The following is a 23,068-nucleotide window of genomic DNA, read 5'->3' as shown; positions in this document are numbered from 1 at the left end:
TTGTCCAGAGGATCCTGGAGAGCCAATGAGATTGTGTCTGCTGTAGACCTATTGTGGTGATGGGCAAATTGGGGAGGCAAGAGTTGATTTTAGCCATGACCAACCTCTCATAGTACAATACTGTAAATGTGAATGCTACTGGACAATAGTGCTCTTGGCCACTGGCTGCCCTTTTGAAGCAAATAGGAACATCTGACATAGCAATGGGAGACTGAAAATGTCATTGAACACCCTCGCCAGATGGCTGGAACAAAGCCTTACCAGATAGTCAATCAGCATTGGAGGCTGGCATTGGTAACTGTTGGTTTGCAACTCCAAAACTTCAAAAACTAATTGAAAGGCAGCCTGAAACGCCAGTCTAGCATTGGTTTTTTTTATTTAAGCAAGGAGAACACGTATCATATGGTAGTGTCATGACATGCACAAATTTTTACATGTATCCATGATTTAAACAAACAAGAATGCTTATTCAAAAATATATTTACAATATTACTCAAATATTACTGAATATTAAATACACAACACCCCTCTCTGCTTAGCTATAAACTCCAACTCAATATAGAATGCATATCAACTTATATACAAAATATCTATATATAATACAAATACTATACAAACATCCAAAGCGTAGTAAATTTTATATTGTGCCATTCAGGCCTAAAGATTTAGTTTCTAAAAAGAATTTCTTACTCTTGTTAGATAATGTCTTTCCTGACAAGAGGGATCACTTGGCTTGGCAGGTGAGACTTGTGGCTGCGAAAAAATCTCAGCTCTGTAGGAGTTGACTCAGACTGCAGGAAGTGGCTCTGACAGCTCTGACTTTCTCTTTAGATCTACTTTGATCTCATTATTTTTCTTTCTCACATTCCTTCTCTCTTTCACACCTACATACTCACTCACATTCTCTTCCCTCTTCAACTTCTCATCTTTCTTTTTCCCACCTTCCTTTTTCTTCTTTCTAAGATGTGTACCTTGATCTTGGGAAGGTGCATTTAGTTCACTGTAGTATTTTCTTATTAATCATTCTATTCTTCCCAATACGATCTGATCTCTCCTTTTGGTTTCCTCAACCATAACCTCTTTTGATGAACCCTCTGCTTTCGAATCTGCACTAACCCCTTTCTTTTTGCCCTTCCAATCATTCAGCTGGGCATTGGTCTTTGCAGCTACTTTTAAAAGCCACTTCCTCTGAGCAGCATGGTACTTCCTTAGTCCAATAGGCATCCCAACCAGAGGCAAAGAGGTTGACACCAACACCTGTTTGTCCTCTGTTGGGCAACAGTTCATGGTGCAAGCATGGAGACAGTTGTGGCACCATCCAATACCCTTTTTAATTTGCTTGCAGTTGACTCTATTGCAGAGGATGTGCCATGCAAATTGTGGATGGATCTCCAAGTTGTAGTTGTCTCAGCCTACCGCAACCCCACAATGTTGGCCCTCCTGTTTTTACTGCGTACATGCCCAATGTGACTTGTTGGTTGTTGTATTTCACTGCCACGAATGTTATTCCCACGAGTCATCTTTCTCCAGTATAAGTTCTCAGTTGGATATCTGCAGGCTTCAGTTTAGTATCTTTGAAATGTCCTAACAGCCGAGCCAGTGCCCAATTCAACTTTAATTAATTTGTCATTCACCTGCAGTGCAAGCCATTTTGATAGTTTTCATAGTAAATCACAAGGCTACCCAGTTGTGTTACTGTCATCACTAGCATAATTTTCATCAACAGCATACAGATTAGTGCTCTTTTTGATACTGCAACCTGACTTTTTATATTTTTCTTTTGCCTGTGCAGTCCATTTACTTTTGTCTACCTGATGTGCTCTTTGTAGTATCCTACTTTGTTGCATTTTCTGCAAATTTCATCTTTAAATCTGCATTGGTTTAGTGTATGTGAACCCCTGCCACAACAGTAACACACTGTGATTAGCCAGGCCTGTTTTTGTTTAGATGTTGCAATTATGTTCATGCTCACTTTCTTTCCTGACTGCAACTCAATTGCATTTCTGTCTGCTGTTTCCATTGATTCCACAACAATTTCAACTGCTCTTTTAAATGCAAGTTATGCTTCAGTTAGCTGTTTTTAAATGATTTCTTGTGAAATTCTACAAATTAAGCAATGCTCAAAAAACCTCTTCAATTCAGTCACATATGCTGAAATGGATTTGATTTTGAAGTTGAAACTGAAATGGATTTTGTTTGTGAAACCTAAAGTGTTCTGCAATCAACAATGATTTTGGTTTTAAATGTTCCTGCATTACTTTCACAATATCAGTAAAGCTCACTTTGGCTGGCTTGGTTAGAATAGTTAAACTCCTAAGTAAACTGTATGCTTTTAAACCAATGCACTCAGCAAAATTGGTACTTGTTTCTCATTGGCTATTTCATTTGCTTTAACATACCATTCATTGTTGAATATACAATATCCAGTTATCTGTCACTTAATCAAACGCATTAATGCTTCTGATGTAAACAGCCTTTCTTTTTTTTTCCCCTGGTGCTCACTGTTTATGAACTCATGAATTCCTGTTTTCTGCCTTTTTTTAAAACTCGATTGCCTTTCCTTTGTGAAGAAAACATGTTGCTCTAAAGGAAAAAAAGTGCTGTGTTTTACTTTAGCTTGACCATTTCCTGCTGCACCTTCTTTTACTTCAAACGTCTCACTGCACTTTTTAAAAAAAACTTGAACATCTTGCTCTCAATTTTTTAAACTCCAACATGTCTTTGCACTTCAACAGGTAGGTAATTGTCTCAAGTTTGTTTTCAAAATACCTCGTTACTATTGTTATGTTTTGTAAACTCCAAAACATACAAATAATTTAAAAGAAAATGCAGAATGCAGGTCTAACTTCGTCTTCTACTTTAAGCAAGGTGAGCACATATCACATGGTAGTGTCATGACATATGCAATTCATGTATTTTTAGATATAATCTGTAGTGAATTATTTAAATGAACAAGAATGTTAACTAAACAATATACAGAGCCTATAAAATGTATTCACCCCCCCTGGAAATTTTCATATTTTATTGTTTTACTACATTGAATCACAGAGGCTTTTTTTGACATTCATAACAGAAAAAGACTTTCATATCAAAGTGCAAACAGATCTCTACAAAGTGATCTCAATTAATTACAAATATAAAACACAAAATAATTGATTACATAAGTATTCACATCGTTCAAGTCAGTATTTTAGTTGATTTACCTTTGGCAGCAATTATAGCCTCGATTCTGTGGGGATTGGCCTTTGGCCTCTTTCAGCTTTGCACATCGGGATACTGTAAATTTTCCCCACTCTTCTTTACAGAACTACTCCAGCTCTGCTAGATTGCTTGGGGATCATGAGTGAACAGCCCTTTTCAAGTCCAGCCACAAATTCTCAATTGGATTGAGATCTGGAGTCTGACTTGGCCACTCCAGGACATTAAATTTGTTGTTTTTAAGCCATTCCTGTGTAGCTTTGGCTTTATGCTTGGGGTTCATAGTCTTGCTGGAAAACAAATCTCTGAAGCCTTGGTTCTCTTGCAGACTGCATCAGGTTTTCCTCCATGATTTCCCTGTATTTTGCTCCATTTATTTTAATCTCAACATTCACAAGCCTTCCAGGACCTGCTGCACTGAAGCATCCCCACCGCATGATGCAGCCACTACCATGCTTCATGGGTGAGATGGTGTGTTTTTGATGATGTGCGGTGTTTGGTCTATTCCAAACATAGCAATTAATCTGATGGCCAAAAAGCTCAATTTTGCTTTCATCAGCCCCAAGAACGTTCTTCCAGCTGACCAGAGTTTACCACATGCCTTCTGGCAAACTCTAGCCAAGATGTAATGCAAGTTTTATTTCCCCAACAGTGGCTTTCTCTTTGCCACTCTCCCATAAAACTGCAAATGGTGAAGCACCCAGGCAACAGTTGTTGTATGCACAGCCTCTCCCATCTCAGCCACTGAAGCTTATAACTTCTCCAGAGTTGTCATAGGTCTCTTGCTGGCCTCCCTTACTAGTCACTTTCTTGCACGGTCACTCAACTTTTAAGGATGACCTGCTCTAGCCAGATTTACAGCTGTGCCATATTCTTTCCATTTCTTGATGATTGACTTAACTGTAGTCCAAGGGATATTCAATGACTTGGAGATTTTCTTGTATCCATCTGTTGAACTGCTTTTCAATAACCTTTTTGTGGAGTTGCTTGGAGTGTTCTTTTGTCTTTGTGGTGTAGTTTTTGACAGGAAACTGACTCACCAGCAGTTGGACCTTCTAGATACAGAAGTATTTTTACTACAATCAGTTGAAACACAGGTGATCTTCACTTAACTAATTAAGTGGCTTCTAAAACCAACTGGATGATTTGGTTTATCATATTAAAGGGGAGTGAATACTTAGATAATTATTTTGTGTTTTATATTTGTAATTAATTTAGATCACTTTGTACAGATTTGTTTTCACTTTGACACAAAGTTTTTTTTGTTGACCAGGTCAAAAAAAAAATCCACTGTTATAAAACAATAAAACATGACAACTTCCAAGGAGGGCGAATACTTTTTATAGGTACTGTATTTACAATATTACTGGAATATTAAATACACAACAGTAACCATCCTGTAATGTTTGTGGATACCCACCCAGAAATGTACAAATCTATCTGTGAGTAAACTGCAAAGTTGCATCATGGCAGAAGGCCAACACTATAAACTGGCTTTCTTTTGATTGTAGGCTTTTGATTTTTCACACAGAAAAAGGCCTTTAGTGTGAATTTACTTAGTGCCCATTTACACTAACCCTAATCTCTTCTACCCAGATTGCCATCCACAGTGCCAGATCATATCACTTCCCTTCATGCTACAGGCAATTTACAGTAGCTAATTAACCTACTAATAATGCACATCATTGGGATGTGGCAGGAAGCCATAGCACCTGGATAAAATCCACACAGTCACAAAGAGAATGAATTAAATTCATACGTACAGCACCAGAGGTCAGGATTGTACTCTAGTCACTGGACATGTAAGGCAGCAGTGGAACTACCCTGACCAATTTGCTCTCTCTACAATCACTCTAAAGCTTTTTTGAAGAATTGTAGAACACAAAATGAATAGGAACCACTTTTTCCATCTGACAACATGACTGAAATACTTAAGCCGCTCATATTGTCCTTTATTTGATGCTTTGGTTTGCTGAATTAGTAATAAAAAAGTATTTAAACCAGGGGTTCCTATCCTGGGATCCACAGACCCCTTGATTAATGGTAAGGGTCCATGGCATTAAAAAAAGGTTGGGAACCGCTGATTTAAACAATCCTCTAAATCATTTAAAAATATTATAAACAGGGCTAGTTTTTGCAATATAAAATGAAATCAATTTTGTTTTACTCCTAGACACAGAACAGATTTGACTCAGTTGGTAACTCAAAACAGATGCTTTCTTTTTTTTTCAAAAAATTTCAGTGTTACAAATTTAATGTTGAAACAATTGCAAGTCAGGAAAAACAGATGGACTGAAACAAGGGATTTATAGTATGCAGAGTGTGGTATGTACTGATAGAGCAGATGGAATACATCAGCATCAGCTACGACAGGAATGATTTATGGAATAACCTGGTTGCTCTTGCCAAGCAACATGGGATGACAGAATTGTGTTACTGTAGCAACCAAAGTCCACCTACTAAGTTCTAACTTTCCATTCTGCTCTTTCCACTGAATGAACTTTTTTTTATATTTTCAAGTTATTCATTCAATAATTTGATGCACAGATCACAAAATCACTTTTGAAACACTATTAGAATTACTTTAACAATTCATTCTTCCAAATGCAGTTGAGTACATATACGTATACATAATAAGGTGAGGGGAAACCCAAACTGGTAAGGCATGCTTCCTGCACAATACTCTTTCAACTATGTTCAAAGAGAATTCAGAATAAAGTCACTACTCAGTTATAACCAATATTCACCAGCAACTAATAGGAGATAGTTTCAACTCTAAACAATTAAACACCAACACTAAGCTGTCATCGCTTGAAAGGGTTAAGAACAACAACTAATGAAAATCGAGGGTCAAACTTGTGTGGTAGGTAAAAGATATCACAAAGGACTGAAGCAAAGTTACTAGTACCAAGTTGCTCTTAGGAAGATAAAGTTTAAAAAAGCTTTAGGCTGGCAACTCAAACTATGCAAGATTACCTCTGGGAGAAATACACAGATCTCAATTGTTCATAAAAATGGCAGCATTTATAAATATAGATTTACACTTTCTTTTGCTTTATCCTCAAAGCTTAAATTCATGCACAAATGCATCCTTTATTATTGCAACATTTCAAACATTTTATCCACGTACATTATATCTGACCTGAAAAATCTTAGGAGTTTAAAATCATTATACATCAACATTTTAAATAAAGTAGCAAAAAAAAATCTCACCACGAAATGAGAAAGTTCTTTTTGGTTAACTGTAATACAGCTCAAAATGAAATTAAGACAAATGCAGAGAGCTATAAATAACTTGGAGGTAGTGACTTGTGATATACAGGTTTGAAAGAGCATTGTGAAATTCAAATTAGAATATTAATTTACTGTAATAAAAATTTCTACCCTATCTAATGATTAAATATCATTGCCAAATGGTGCAGCCATGAAATGACAAATATCCAAACTTATGAATGATAATAAATCTAATTCTGATTCAAAAACTGATGGTGAACGCTAATGAGACAAGACTGCACCATTTTCTGACATCATTTGTATCAGTTTATAAAATATTTGTTGTCACCTCTATGCTCTACAAGATCACAAACTAGACTCTGAACAATAAGCAACTGAAAGAGGAGGAAGTGTTAACTAATCCCCAAAATTCATTCAGCAGTTCTTCCAACATTATTTAGGCTAGGCCAGCACAGAAGGCAACACTTAATTTAGAAGCACTGTGGAAAATTCTTTATTATGCAATTATGAATTGCTATTAAACAGCATCAGAATATCAATATTGTTAAAAAATGCTTAATCTTCAGTATTATCAACTGTTAAACATTAAACAAATTCCCACTGGTTTTGCCCAAAAATGCAAAATGTCCATTTCGTACAAAACAGGTAAAAAGCAGATGAGGAAATGTGTGTAAAGCAGCTGAGGCAATACTGAAACCAAGCTACTAGTCATACCTATCAGAAAAATGCTTCTCTAGTGCTTTTGTAGGGAACAGGGTCCAAAAGGACCCCGAGATTACTTCAGTCAAAGACAATAGTTGGAACACGATGGATATGCTCAAGCATCACTAAACCTCACTCTGGATCAAGTCTGCACATGAGGAAACAATCAGAACTGTTGGCTTCATGAGTCTGCAAACTCAGGGCTCAACAGTGAGACGACACGACACTCAGGAAAGAGATTAAATGATAGCCATTACCCCAGCAAAGAAACAATGCCTCTGGAACAGGAGCTCCCAAACTTTTTTAATGCCATTGACCCAATACCATTAAATATTGGTCTGTGGACCAAGACTGTGGACCCCAGAGTGGGAACCCTTGCTTAAGGATGAACAGAAAGTTAGCAGGAAGAGACAGGCTGATCAACTCAAGAAAATAAAATCAAATATCAAAATTTTAAAATCTCCAGCATTTGCCAAATTTTAAGTGGACACTATCAAATGTTTACAAACCTTACTTCTTGTTCTGAAAATCTGAATTACTATGCACTATAATGAATGAAACCACCAAATTTCATTATTCTACTGTAACAAAGTATTTGCCTAAAGATCTAGTCATTTATTCCCCAAATATAATTTTACCAGTCTCTACTTCCAAGGGGCCTGTTTTAACTTTTACTCTTCATTTTATGTAATTATAGATGTTCTACGGATATTTGATTCACTATTCATGCTTGATTCCATCCTTATACTTTATTGTTCCTCAATCAATTTAGATGCCCGAACCTATTCTCAGGTTCAATACCTCATCTCATTACTTAAAGTTCAAAGAAAATTTATTATCAAAGTACATATACAGTAGTGCTGAAAGTTTGTGAACGCAGTACAATTTTCTCTACTTCTGCATAAATATGACCTAAAATTTGATCAGAAACTCACGGAAGTCCTAAAACTAGATAAAGAGAACCCAATTAAATAAATAAATAACACAAAACATAATACTTGTTCAATTATTTATTGAGAAAAATCATCCAATATTACATGTATTTATCAGAAAAAGTGTGTGAATTTCTGGGATAATACCTTCCCAAACCAAAAGCTGTGGATGAACCAGGAGGTACGTCGTCTGCTTAAGGCCAGATTCGTAGCATTCAAGTCTGGCAACCCAGGCCTGTACCAGAAAACCATGTATGATTTGCAGAGGGCTATTTCAAGGACAGAGAGACAATTTCAAAAGAGGTTGGTGGTGATATCAGATGCACAGTAACTCTGGCAGGGGCTGCCAGACATTACTTCCTACAAAGCGAAACCCAATAGTATGAATGGTACCAGATGAACGCAGCACCTTCTATGCACGCTTTGAAAGGGAGAACACAACTAGAGCTGTGAAGAACCTTGCTGCACCCGATGACCCTGTGATCTCCGTCTCAGAGGCCGATGTTAGACCGTCTTTAAAGAGAGTGGACCCTTGCAAGGCAAAAGTCCCGATGGTGTACCTGGTAAGGCTCTGAAAATCTGTGCCAACCAGCTAGCGGGAGTATTCAAGGTCATTTTCAACCGCTCACTGCTACAGGCAGAAGTTCCCACTAGGGCTACCTTAATGACTATTGTCCGGTAACACACACATCACGATGATGAAATGCTTTGAGAGATCGGTTATGACTAGACTGAAGTCCTAGACTGAACAAGGACCTGGACCCAATGCACTTTGCCTATCGCCACAACAGGTCAACAGAAGATGCAATCTCAATGACTCTCCAAACTGCTTTACACCACCTAGACAACCCAAACACCTACATCAGGATGCTGTTCATTGACTATAGCTCAGCATTTAATACCATCATTCCCACAATTCTGATTCAGAAGTTGCAGAACCTGGGCCTCTTTACCTCCCTCTGCAATTGGATCCTCGACTTCCTAACTGGAAGACCACAGTCTGTGTGGATTGGTGATAACATATCCTCCTCGCTGTTGATCAACACTGGCACACCTCAGGGGTGTGTGCTTAGCCCACTGCTCTACTCTGTACGTACATGACTGTGTGGCTAGGCATAGCTTAAATACCATCTACGAATTTGCTGACAACCATTGTTGGTAGAATCTCAGGTGGTGACGAGAGGGTGTACAGGAGTGAGACATGCCAACTCGTGGAATGGTGCCACAGCAACAACTCAACGTCACTAAGACGAAACAAGCTGATTGTGGATTTCAGGAAGGGTAAGATGAAGGAACACATACCAATCCTCTTAGAGGGATCAGAAGTGGAGAGAGTGAGCAGCTTCAAGTTCCTGGGTGTCAAGATCTGAGAGGATCTAACCTGGTCCCAAAATATCAACGTAGTTATAAAGAAGGCAAGACAGCAGCTATACTTCATTAGGAGTTTGAAGAGATTTGGCATGTTAGTAGTGTAGTTGTACCGTGGAGCATTCTGACAGGCTGCATCACTGTCTGGTATGGAGGGGCTACTGCACAGGACCGAAAGAAGCTGCAGAAGGTTGTAAACATAGTCAGCTCCCTCTTGGGCACTAGCCTACAAAGTACCCAGGACGCCTTTAGGGAGCAGTGTCTCAGAAAGGCAGTATCCATTATTAAAGATCTCCAGCACCCAGGGCATGCCCTTTCCTCACTGTTTCTATCAGGTAGGAGATACAGAAGCCCAAAGGCACAAACTCAGCAATTCAGGAACAGCTGCTTCCCTTCTGCCATCCAATTCCTAAATGGACATTGAAGCTTTGGACACTACCTCATTTTTTTTTTTAATATAGTGTTACCTGTCCCATGAGTTTCTCATGAGAATGATGTAATTGTCTTGTGATATTGGTATGATGCCATTGCCTTCTGATAGTGGGGTGATGTGATGTCACATGATGGCATGTCTCGCTGGTATAAAAGGGAAGACAATAATTTGTTGCATAGTTGTCTTGTTGGTAGTCACTGGCGGTGGTTACATAATCGTAGAAGGAGTAAGAGAGGGAAGAAATACCAGCTTCGTGTGAACCCAAAGAATTGGGTAGAAATTAGCGGCGTTCTGTGTGTATCGAAGCGATTGACATGAAGTGTGGCACGCACTTTTGGTTAACCCCTGCAAGGTCTTGGGTGTGTGGTGACCACCTCCAGCGAATGGTCAGTTACTTTGAGAAATCTTATTCTTTGGGATCTTCAGAAAAGGCATTTATCGGCTGGGATCTGCGTCAGCAGTTTCGTCTTTTCTTCACGGTTCAGCTCGTCGCTGGTTAGGGAAGTCTCTCCTCTCACTTATTTCATAAGTCACTTGGACTTCTTAAACTACCGCTTCAAGACTGTGCTTGAATAAGCTCTGTTAAGAATTATCTCTAAGTTCGACTGTTTGATAACTATAGATGCATAACACTGTTAACTTCTGTTTAAGTTAGTCGTTTGTTTACTTTTCGATGATTTTGAGTAGTCGCTAATAAATTTCGTTGTTTATTTATAAGAACCGGACTCAATTTCATATCTATCGCTGCTGGTTGCCTAACAATACAGTATTTCTGTTTTTGCACATTAAAAAAAAATCTATTCAATATATGCAATCGATTTACCTGTAGAGGGTCGTGGTGGAGGTAGCACATTCCAATTGGAGGGTTGTGACTAGTGGTGTCCACAAGGATCGGTTCTGGGACCCCAACTTTTTGTGATTTTTATTAACAACATGGATGTGGGGGTAGAAGGGTGGGTTGGCAAGTTTGCAAATGACACAAAGTTGGTGGTGTTGTGGATAGTGTTGAGGATTGTCGAAGATTGCAGAGAGACATTGATAGCATGCAGAAGTGGGCTGAGAAGTGGCAGATGGAGTTCAACCCGGAGAAGTGTGAGGTGGTACACTTTGGAAGGACAAACTCCAAGGCAGAGTACAAAGTAAATGGCAGGATACTTGGTAGTGTGAAGGAGCAGAGGGATCTGGTGGGTACATGTCCACAGATCCCTGAAAGTTGCCTCACAGGTAGATAGGGTAGTTAAGAAAGCTTATGGGGTGTTAGCTTTCATAAGTCGAGTGATAGAGTTTAAGAGTCGCGGGTAATGATGCAGCTCTATAAAACTCTGGTTAGGTCATACTTGGAGTACTGTGTCCAGTTCTGGTCGCCTCACTATAGGAAGGATGTGGAAGCACTGGAAAGGGTACAGAGGAGATCTACCAGGATGCTGCTTGGTTTTGAGAGTATGCATTATGATCAGAGATTAAGGGAGCTAGGGCTTTATTCTCTGGGGAGAAGGAGGATGAGAAGAGACATGATAGAGGTATATAAGATATTAAGAGGAATAGATAGAGTGGACAATCAGCGCCTCTTCCCCAGGGCACCACTGCTCAGGACAAGAGGATATGGCTTTAAGGTAAAGGGTGGGAAGTTCAAGGGGGATATTAGAGGAAGGTTTTTTTTTACTCAGAGAGTGGTTGGTGCGTGGAATGCACTGCCTGAGTCAGTGGTGGAGGCAGACACACTAGTGAAGTTTAAGAGACTACTAGACAGGTATATGGAGGAATTTAAGGTGCAGGGTTATATGGGAGGCAGGGTTTAAGGGTTGGCACAACATTGTGGGCCGAAGGGCCTGTACTGTGCTGTATTGTTCTATGTTCTTATGTTGGTCTAGATCACCTTATTAAAGTAGATAACATTCTTTACTGTTCACTACGCTACCTATTCTCTTTTTGACCACAAACTTACTAATCACATTAACAATATTGTCATCCAACCAGTAATATAGATGTCAAAACCATAGCAGATGCAGTAGCAATCCCTGTAGCACACCAAGGATCTGCAATCTGAAAAACTCTCCTCTACCAACTTCTGCCTCCTTCGACCAAGCTAATGTTATATCTAATTGGCTAGCTCATCCTGGATTCCACGTGATCCAACTTTCCAGACAAGTCTACCATGCAAGACCTTCCCAGAAGCCTTTCTGAATTCCACGTAGTCCATGTCCACTGCCCTGTCGTGACAATCCTCTTGGTCACCTGTTCAAGAAGAGACTCCATTACATTCCTCTTCATCTAAAATGTTATTTCCCATCAAGAGTAGCTTGCTTTCCACTAGTCAAGGTAGAACATTGTGGAACACCTCAATACTGTTGGTGCAAAGGAAAAATAGTGCAACACTTAAAAGATAAATTCATGAATGAAATCTCAGAACTGGTAAACATCTGGTGCCTACTTCGTATGGAAAGGCCTTGTGATTTGTCAACAGTCCCTCAAATGAGCTCCATTCAATTCACACTAGTTTAAGGAGAGATACAAGGGAAGATAATCATTCCAACTTGACTTTCAGCAGAAATCACTGAATCTTGTATAATGGTTTCACTGACACTTTGCTCCTATTTTCTTGCTATAGAACATTAGCAGCTTAACTATGACTATTCAAGAGATGGTATCTAGCAGGAGTCAAATCTTGCATTCAATAGCAATAATATTTGAAAAGAAAATCTAGCTCCATTTAAGTAGTACCATAATGCAAAAATGATATCATTTGCAACAATTCAATAATTTATCAGACTATGTAGTAGAAAATTGCCCTACTAACATATTCTCAATAAGCTATACTCAGACATAATTTTTAATAACTCAATCTCCCGTAAAGATGTTCACAGATGCAGTAAGTACCTAGGCAGTCAAATCTAAAACTAAATATCTTAGTTACTAGTGACACATCAGATCTGAGACGCATATCCACTACTTCCAAATACTAAAATATCAACACAATATCCATTCATACTTAATTCCTTTCTGAAATGGCAATCTACCTCCCTTCAGCCTCTGATAACTTTCAAAACGTCACTCTTCATTCTTTATTTTTATATATTTTATTTACAGATGCAACGAGGAACAGGCCCTTCGAGCCACACCACCCAGCAACCCCAAATTTAACCCTAGCCTAATCACGGGACAATTTACAATAACCAATTAACCTATTAACCAGTGCATCTTTGGACTGTGGGAGGAAACTGGAGCATCCAGAGAAAATCCATGCATTTCCACAGAGAATACATACGGACTCCTTACAGATGACGTTAGAACTGAGCTCCAAACTCTGACCCGACCCAGAGTTAAAATAGTGTTACGTCAAGCACTACACTACTGAGGCACAGTAATTCTTTCAGAATTTCAAACCTTATAATCAAACAGGAAGTCTTCCCAAACAGAAAATTCCTCCTTTAGCATTCCAATAACTAGTAATTTGGATTATTTACAGCTTAATGTTTAAACATGGAAGTACACCAGTTTAAATACCAGAAAGAAACAAGAGAAAATGTGCAGATGCTGGAAATCCAAGCAACACACAAAATGCTGCAGGAACTCAACAGGCCAGGCAGCAGCTATCGAAAAGAGTACAGTCGATGTTTCAGGCAGAGACCCTTCTCAGCTCAAAACGTCAAGTGTACTCTTTTCCATAGATGTTGCCTGGCCTGCTGAGTTCCTCCAGCATTTTGTATGTAAATACCAGAAGGAATTTATTATACCTGATTTGAAAAAGTTACTTCTTTGAACAAAACTGATGGTCTGGAAAACACTGCAATTTGTTTATATTGCAATGCGACTTTTTAAAGTGAAATTGCTGAACTAGTGCAAAGATGAAATAAAACAAAATACAAAACCATAACAACACATAGGCTATTGCTACATTGGAAATGTTAGTTAACCCTTTGAGTACTGAATGCCCCTTGCAGCTTTCAAAATGTGTGCATTTTCCATCATTCTTGCAAATGCGGTTCTCTTTAAAATGATCTAATTTAAGTGCAGAAATAATACTGTTCTCAAAGGGTTAAATTAGCACACATTAGGGTGTTGAGGAATGTTCTTGGAGGTAAGTATTTTGGTTAAAAAATCAAGCACGAGGATTCTTTGGTTGCCTGTGAAATTACACTAGTCAAAGTTTCATTTTAACTAGTTTGGGTAAATGTAAGTGTTTTTTTTAAATATGCTAAAAGGTTTGATTCAGTACTCACAGATGCCAAAGCTTTTCCAAGTGCATCACCTGTCTGTGCACCCCCAGCTGCATTTCCTCTGTTCCCTATACACAATATAATTGGAGCATAAAACACTTTGATTATTCAAAAGATCAACATTTGTTTTTGCACTTGAATGAAAATTTTGTTCCATGTATCTTCATATTTATTGCACAATATGAAATTTATTTCTTAATATTAAGGAACAAAATTGCACTTTTGCAGTTGCAAATAAAGCAACATTTTTTTTAAAAAATCAATCAGCTGCTTACTAATTTCCACTTGGGCATGGAAGTCAACATTTTCTTATAACATACCCAAAAGGTTTTCTGATCCATTGACTGGTGGTGTGTGTGAAGCTGCAACATAATGGGAGCTGGTACTTCCTCGATGGAAGCTAGACATTGGGGGAAGACTGGGGTTGATGTCTGTAGGTGATACTGAATGTGGAGGATAGTTCTATAAAAATAAAAACACCAAATAACAACCCTGGATAAGAACAATCACGTAATTACAGTAGAATCTGCTTAATAGCCATCCTATTTCAGACAGAAGACTCCTGATAAGCCACACCAAATCTGAAAGAAACTGCTTATTTTACAACACAAGAATAGGTTCATAAACAACCTTTTTTTTTAAACTAAAATATACCTGATGAGACACATTACTGAACCATGTTAAAGATACGCATTCGAAGTAAAATTAAAACTGCACCTATCCCTCAGGTAATCAGTGGGTCTTGACTAATAAGCAACAAATCTATAACATAACAAAATGGAACATATTACTATAAGAATAGATACTTGAACTTTGCAACTGTTAGTACAAACATCTCAAAATGATCAAACCAAAAGGCATTTAAAGAAACTATGATCAACTTAAGGAACTCCTCACACTACAACGTGTTAACCACATGAAGGGAATGCCTAGGATTGAAGAGAAAGGCAAGCAACAGATATTTTGAAGCAATCAAACATTGTCCAATGCTATTAAATGATATCATGCTATATGAATTTATCCCCTAATATCTTCCTATGTATGGCACAATCAGGATTACCATAGTGGTACCCTTTTAGTGAAAACACCCAACACAATTAATACTAGATCAGGTCTCCTCATACCTTCTACCCGTGCCTTCACCAAAAGTACCCAACTAATTATTTTGATAAATTGTAAAGAGCTGGACTTTAAATATTATTTAAATATAGAAGAGTATTCTTACAATATCTGTTCAATACATCATTAAAAGGATGATACAATATGCACTTCAAAAGTTTATTAGTTGTTTAAAAATACACATGTGAAGATTTAATATTTCTTAAATAAAAGGCAATTCAAAAAGCATGAAGTATTTTCTTGAATTAGAAACTTCTAAATGAACTAAAATAGTGACATCTAAATACTATTAATATTTTCACCACTGAATCAAAAATGGCCTTCATTGTTATCAGAGTTTGACTGCGAATGATAATGTTATTAAATATACCACCCTTATTGTTTCATCCCTCAGAGCTCTAGATACAGTTTGGCTTCATTAGGTAAGAAATAGGAGGGCACAAAGAAACAAAAGAGAATGAAAATACCCAAGAATTACAAATACTGGTGTGGAGCTAACATGTTCATGAGTTAGAAAAAAATCAGTGCGAACTTTATGATTCTATATCTATATACACTAATCTTGTGAAATTCACTTCCTTATGAATATAAATGCAACCTTTCTGTTTATAAAGGCTTATTTTGATAAGTCTATAAACCATGTTTCAGAGACACAACTGCATTTGATTTAGCCATTCCACCTCTAATTTGTCCCAAATAACAAAAGACAATTTGATAATACATTTTAATGAAGCTGATGCACTTTTCTAAAAATTGTATGCATCTCTGACAAATTAAAGTTATAATCCAAGTCGAAACAAAACCTTCACCATTCTGAAACTTAGAATGAGGGCGAATTTCTGTAGCTATTTTCCTATAATTTAGATTTTGAACTATTTCTTTTATTGTTAACAATCAAACTCTTTTCAAATGAAAAACATTAAAGGAATATTGCTATCAATCCAGAATTATAGGTGATTGCTTTGTTTTTCTGTAATTCTCAAATACTGCTTTAATTCACAAATAACCTGAGGAAACCCACAATTATACATTTCTAGATAGCAATATTTTATTCTGATATCCACTCAATAGAATTAAAAAACTAACTTTCCTCAACTAATCTCCAACTCCTCCCAGTATCCTGATCCAATGCATATTAAACATTCTTGATCTCAGTGAAATCCCATCCCTAACTTGTCATTCCCCTTATTCCAAAATTGTGAACTACGTGACATATTGAGTTGACATCTCTGCTCTGAAATCACTCGCTACAGGATGAAGTTCCTTTATTTAACCACTCAAATTCTTCTATCATCTTGGGTACCTTAAACAGATTATCCATAAAATCTTCTGTATTTAAAATATAATACAGGTCTTGAGTCTGTGACCTGTCATTTTTCATTTGTACCTGCCCTCAACTTTTCCCCTTAGTTCTAAGTTATTCAATCCACCAAGCATAAAAGCAGATAGTAGAATTCTGTGCTTACTTTTATTCAAGAGCTATTTAATTACTGAAATATTAAAATGGTTATAAAGATCTGCTTAGATGTTTATACAAAGATCACCATATTTCATAAATAACAACTTTCAGCAGATATTCAAAACAAACCATCATTTGACATTCATAAAACAACTTAACAAATCTTATTAATTGACAAGTTGAAATTATCCTTACCAAGCGATCATGTGTATGGAGACTGTTGTAACTACTAGATTGAGAGACATGCGAAGAACTTCCCAACATTCCTCCATAACTTGGCTGGTGCAACCCATTTGAGGAATTCCAAAGATCAGAAGAATTGTGATTTCCTTCTGATGTGAAAAAAGAATTTATTAAAAAGAGAAAATAAAAAATACAGAATTTTCTTAACAGAAATTGTCATGCAAATTCAAGACCTTCAATGACAACAGGATTATAAGCAAGATGGCCATAATTCTCAGCCGATTAAATAAAATACATTCCAGATAAATGCCAACAATAAAAATAGGTAAGTTATATGGAATGAAACTACATAATAAATGGAAATTATACAGATTCAAACAGGATTTACCCACACAAATATCCCAAATTAAGGTGCTGAATTGCTCTCTACTCAATGCACCTTTTCTCTCCAAATTCAATTATTGTAAAGGTACAACTTACCTTGCATAAAGAATGTACTGGCAAACATGCTGCTGGGTGGTTTAGGTGATGGGTAACTAGGAGACTCCCTGTTGAAATCATCTGAGCTAGGAGAAGGTGCATAAACCTGGAGGCAGAAATATCAAATTAATACAAAACTGATTTTCAGTTTGAAACAGCTTTGATATTCCAAATGTGTATCAATGAACAGAACAAAAGCCATAAAAGAAAATATATTGGGATGTAGTCAGCAGTTCTAAACTCAGCTACCAAAACTGTAAGCTTTGACTTTCATGCAAGTATTGCTGAATACAGAAATCTAAGATTGATGAGTGACAGGCAGCACATTTATCACTGAGCTCCATGTGGAGTTTAACAAGTAGACCTCAGAATAACGGCAGGGAGATTATTTGCCTGATCATACACCAAACATACCTGGTATATGAATGGTAATGACTGATTTCAGTGATGATTCCTGGTTTTGGAGGTAAAGAGGAAAAAGAATTTTTTTTTCACTATTTCACTTTAGTATTTTCAGTTGATTGTATCTGATCTTTATTTAAAGCAATTTAATTAATTTTATTATGGCTTTTATTGATAGAGACATTGAGACCATTAAAGTCCTTGAGAGCTTTGACATAATGCAAAGCCTTTTCTCCAGCTTTGCCTTCTGTCAACCTGTCAGAATAGCTCCAGAGGCAAGGCTACTTGACAGGGACAAAAGCAAGAAACTCTGGGTAGTAGGTCAAACCCAGCAAAATTCAAAGACACAAAAATATATATTTGGAAAGAACAGAACATCAATTATTGCTTTTACAATCACTTAGAAATAAATTTCTTTATTGTGAAAAGCCTAGTTCTATTAACATATGAAAAGATGAGTGCTGTATGTTCGTATGCAAATACTTCTGTGCTTTCACTTCAAAGTAATACATGCCTTAAAGATGTTCCTAAGTTTTAAAACCAAGTTTTTTTTTTAAAAAGCCATTGTTTAAAGAAAAATTGCTTTAATCAGTTAAAGAAAAAGAGAATGGGCGTTGAACAAACCTCTTCTTTAAAAAAACTGAACAATTTCAACTGCTTAATAATCATTGGAGAAAATGAAAACTTATGCTTCTATCAAATGAATACTTTTGAGCTACAGAATCCAAATGCTTGGTGCTAACCAGAAAATAAACCATGCAATAATACACCTTAACCTGCATCAAAAAGAGATCTTTTTCATCTTGTAACACTTCTAGTACATTAGCTTGAAATACTTCAAGTGTATTCCATCAATGTAGCATAAACAAACAGCATATGTCTAGCCTATTGGTAAATCTATCAATGTCAACAGTAAACCAAAGGGGGAAAAGGCAACTTCAGTGCTTTGATTAAAGGGAGAAAACACTGGAAAAGTTAATGTCTTAACTGCTGTAGACGTATGTTTTTCATCAGAGGTCACCTCCAAGTTCTGACCACTTTTAAAGATCAACAAAAAAGAAAATGAGACTTTAATCTAGTTCCATGGTACCTTTACTAAATTATATTTCAAATTTTCTTACTTTGATGCTACATTTACCAAACAAAATCTTAAAATAAATAACTCATGCTTTATACACATTAAGATAAGAATACTAGTTTGTGAGGATTATCTGTTCTTTTTCCCTATACTTTGCCTGTTGGAAACATACATACCTCTTTGCTCTTACTAACAGAAATAACTTGAGTTATGAAATGGTGCTCGTGCCAGCCTCAATTCCAGGATCAAAAGCCTTGTACACCAAACATCATTGATGTGGTCTCAATAATTTCATTAACTCCAGATGGAGAGTCAATAATCAGCCAATGCCACAGAAGGACTGAGTTTCTCCAAGTTATAATCAGAACAGATCTCAAATTAAAAACAGCTCGTTATCCAATCTCCTCCAGCTCATTGCCAATTATACTTTTAACCAGCTAAAAGTTTCACCTCATATCACTAAGCAGAGAGTAAGAAGCTAAACAAAAAAGTTTGTAGAGAATGTTGCATAATAATATTCACAGATAAACACCATTCTAATAGCTCTAAGAGTTTACCCAGTATGTACTTAATCCACACAGATCAGGAGAACACCAGGATTAATGCCTAGCCAGCAATGTAAAGATGATTTCATCTTGGGTGGAAACAGAATCACTAAAATTAAATAAAGGAGGACAGTAAAAGTAGCTGGACAGAATCCACTTTACTCATAGAATTAAACATGCAAGCCAGGTTTATCCGTAATGATTTCTTAAATCCACTGTTCATTGGCATTCCATGCTGAGATATTGTATGTTGATGGAAAATGCCGCAGGGCAACTTGTGCCTTGGATAAAACACTCCTCAATAAAATACAACAATTTTGAGAAAATCTGGCCAACTAAACCATTTTTTTTTAAAGCCAGCTCAGCTTAGAAGTGATTGATCAGCAACAAAATTATTCAGACATTCATTATGAAACAGAACATCAATTTCTAAAACCTTTTCATGGAGTTAATCTTTAATTCATGCATTTACCAACTAGAACAAATTAAACAGATGAGCACGTCATTCTTTGAATGCATTGTACATAATTTTCAACAGTATAGATCGGATCAGTATCACACCTGATCTATTTCCTTGCTCCTTTGATGTGCTGGTAGGAATGAACATAACTTTCATGCTGAAACATCAATAAAGTATTTGGTGGGCAATATGCCTTTCTGACTGAGCGTGAAGCTTAACTGAACTTCTGTACAATTCACCAGAATTGAAGGAAAAAAACAATGAAACCGATCGTAACGGACACAGATACCCAATTAATGATATCTTCAGTAAAAGAGATTAATGCAATAGAAATATAGCAAAATCGGTAACAGATACTGATCTAAATGTACTGTACTTAAATGCATGCAGCATTAGAAATAAAGTGGATGACCTTGTTGTATAGCTACAGGTTAAAAGATATGACACTGTGGCCATCACCAAGTCATGGCTAAATGATGGATGTGCTTGGAAGCTGAATGTCCAAGGATACACAGTGAAAGGAAAGATAGGAAGGTAGGTAAAGGGGGTGGCGTGGCCCTGATGGTAAGCAACAATATCAAATCACTGGAAAGAAGGGACATAGGATCAGAAGAGGTAGAATCCTTATGGGTCGAGTTAAGAAATGGCAAGGGTAAAAAGACACTAATAGCAGTTGTATACAGGCCTCCAAACAGCAGCTGGGATGTGGACTACAAGTTACAGCTGGAAATAGAAAAGGCGTGTCAAAAGGAAAATGTCAAGATAATTATGCGGGATTTTAATATGAAAGTGGATTGGGAAAGTCAGGAAGGTACTGGATCTCAGGAGAGGGAGTCTGTAGAATGCCTACAGGATGGCTTTTTGGAGCAACTTGTCCATAAGCCCACCAGGGGATCGGCTGTTTTGGATTGGGTGCTGCATAATGAACCTGAGGCGATTAGTGGGGTAGAGGTAATGGAACTCCTTGGAGGTAGTGATCATAACATGATTGAATTCAATTACAAATTTAAAATAGGAGAAGCTGGTATCAGGTGTATCGATATTTCAGTGAAACAAAGGAAATTACAGCGGTATGAGAGAGAAACTGGCCCAAGTTGATTGGAAAAGTAAGCTAGATGGAGGGATAGTAGAGCAGAATTGGATGAAATTCCTACAAGAAATAAGTGCAGGAAAAATATATTCCAAGAAAAAAGAAAATCATGAATGGAAAAATGGCACGAATGTGGCTAACGAGAGAGGTTAAGGCTAAAATAAAAGCAAAAGAGACAGTGTACAAGGAAGCAAAAATTAGCAGGAAAACTGAGGACTGGATGACTTTTAAAAGAAAAGATGAATTATGAAAGCAAAATGGCAATTAAAAAGGATTCTAAGCTTTTTTAAATATATGAAGTGTAAAAGAGTGACACGGGTAGATATAGGGCCAATTGAAAATTATGCTGGAGAAAATATAATAGGTAACAAAGAGATGGCAAAGGAACTAAATGAGTATTTTGCACCAGTCCTCACAGTGGAAGACATTAGCAACATACCTGATAGCCAGAGGTCTCAGGGAATAGAATTAGGTACAGTCAAGATTACTAGAGAGAAACTGCTTGGAAAGCGAAATGGACTAAGGATAGAAAAGTCTCCCGGACCGTATGAGGTGCACCCACGGGTTCTGAAGGAGGTGGCTTTGGAGATTGTGGAGGCATTGGAAATGATCTTCCAGGAATCAATAGACTCTGGCATGGTTCCGAAGGACTGGAAGGTAGCAAATGTATTTCTGCTATTTAAGAGAGGGAGGCAGCAAAAAGAAAATTACAGACCTATTAGTCTGACATCGGTAGTTGGAAAGCTATTGGAGTCGATCCTCAAGGACGAGGTTATGAAATAGCTCGAGGTGCATGACAAGATAGGCCCATGGTTTTATGAAGGGAAGATCCTGCCTCACCAACTTATTGGAATTTTTTGAGGTAATCTCAAATAAGATTGACAAGGGAGAGGCTATGGATGTTGTGTATTTGGATTTTCAAAAGGCCTTCAATAAGGTGCCGCATAAGAGGCTGCTTAATAAGATGAGAGCCCATGGAATTACAGGAAAGATATTGGAATGGGTGGAGCATTGGCTGATGCGCAGAAAGCAAAGGGTGGGAATACAGAGATCCTATTATGGTTGTTTGCCAGTTACTAGTGGTGTTCTGCAGGGGTTGGTGTTGGATCCGCTTCTTTTTACACTGTATATCGATGATTTAGATTATAGATTACATGGTTTTGTGGCTAAGTTTGCGGATGACACCAAGATAGGTGGAGGAGCAGGAAGTGTTGAAGAAACGGAAAGGTTGTAGAGAGTCTTGGTCAGTTTAGGAGAGTGGGCAAAGAAATGGCAGATGAGATACAATGTTGAGAAATGTACGGTTGTACATTTTGGAAGAAGAAATAATCGGACAATTATTTAGATGGGGAGAAAATTCAAAAATCAGAAGTGCAGAGGGACTTGGGGGTCCTCGTGCAGGATACCCTAAAGGTTAACCACCAAGTTGGATCGGCAGTAAGGAAAGCAAATGCTATGTTGGCATTCATTTCAAGAGGAATAGTGTATAAGAGTAAGGAGGTGTTGATGAGGCTCTATAGGGCACTGGTGAGACCTCATTTGGAATACTGTGTGCAGTTTTGGGCCCCCTATCTTAGAAGGGTTGGAGAGAGTTCAGAGAAGATTTACGAGGAAGATTCCTGGAGTGCAGGGGCTAACATATGAGCATTTGTCAGTTCTTGGACTGTATTCATTAGAGTATAGAAGAATGAGAGGGGATCTCATAGGAACATTTTGAATGTTGAAAGGGTTGGACAGAGTGGATGTGGAAAGGCTGTTTCCCTTGGTGGGTGAGTCCAGGACAAGAGGCCACAGTCTTAGAATTAGAGGCTACCCATTTAAAACAGAGAGGAGGAGAAATTTTTTTAGCCAGAGGGTCGTGGATTTATGGAATTCGTTGCCACATACAGCTGTGGAGGCCCGATCATTCAGGATGTTTAAGGAGGAGATTGATATGTATCTAATTATCAGGGTATCAAGGGATATGGGGAAAAAGCCGGAAATTGTAACTAGATGGGAAAATAGTTTAGTTCATGGTGGAGTGGCAGAGCAGACTCAATGGGCTGAATGGCCTGCTTCTGCTCCTTTGTCTTGTGATCTTGTAACCTCAAAGCAGAAATGCATTTACTTATGACAAATAATACTTAATGATAAATAACACTTGAAATCTTGGAATAATTCTAAACTAA

The 23,068-nt window shown here is 37.5% G+C and overlaps 1 protein-coding gene across 6 annotated transcripts in view; it reads right to left on the bottom strand.

The window, feature by feature from the left end:
* The window catches only part of tcf12 (transcription factor 12), a 345,003-nt gene that overhangs the window by 83,009 nt on the left and 238,926 nt on the right, over window positions 1-23,068 (bottom strand). For 5 of the 6 annotated variants that reach the window (XM_073032902.1, XM_073032903.1, XM_073032907.1 and 2 more), the window contains 4 exons: window positions 17,326-17,431; window positions 16,858-16,994; window positions 14,405-14,546; window positions 14,088-14,152 (listed from right to left, as the gene is read on the bottom strand). In XM_073032902.1, the coding sequence (XP_072889003.1) occupies window positions 14,088-14,152; window positions 14,405-14,546; window positions 16,858-16,994; window positions 17,326-17,431 (450 nt within the window). The remainder of the gene's footprint in view (window positions 1-14,087; window positions 14,153-14,404; window positions 14,547-16,857; window positions 16,995-17,325; window positions 17,432-23,068) is intronic. The other variant, XM_073032904.1, reaches the window with a different exon arrangement.

This window comes from Hemitrygon akajei, chromosome 30, assembly GCF_048418815.1.
Source record: "Hemitrygon akajei chromosome 30, sHemAka1.3, whole genome shotgun sequence".
NCBI classification, from domain to species: Eukaryota; Metazoa; Chordata; class Chondrichthyes; order Myliobatiformes; family Dasyatidae; genus Hemitrygon; species Hemitrygon akajei.
Note: the sequence above shows the minus strand (reverse complement) of the source record. Positions and strands in the feature narration are given on the sequence as shown.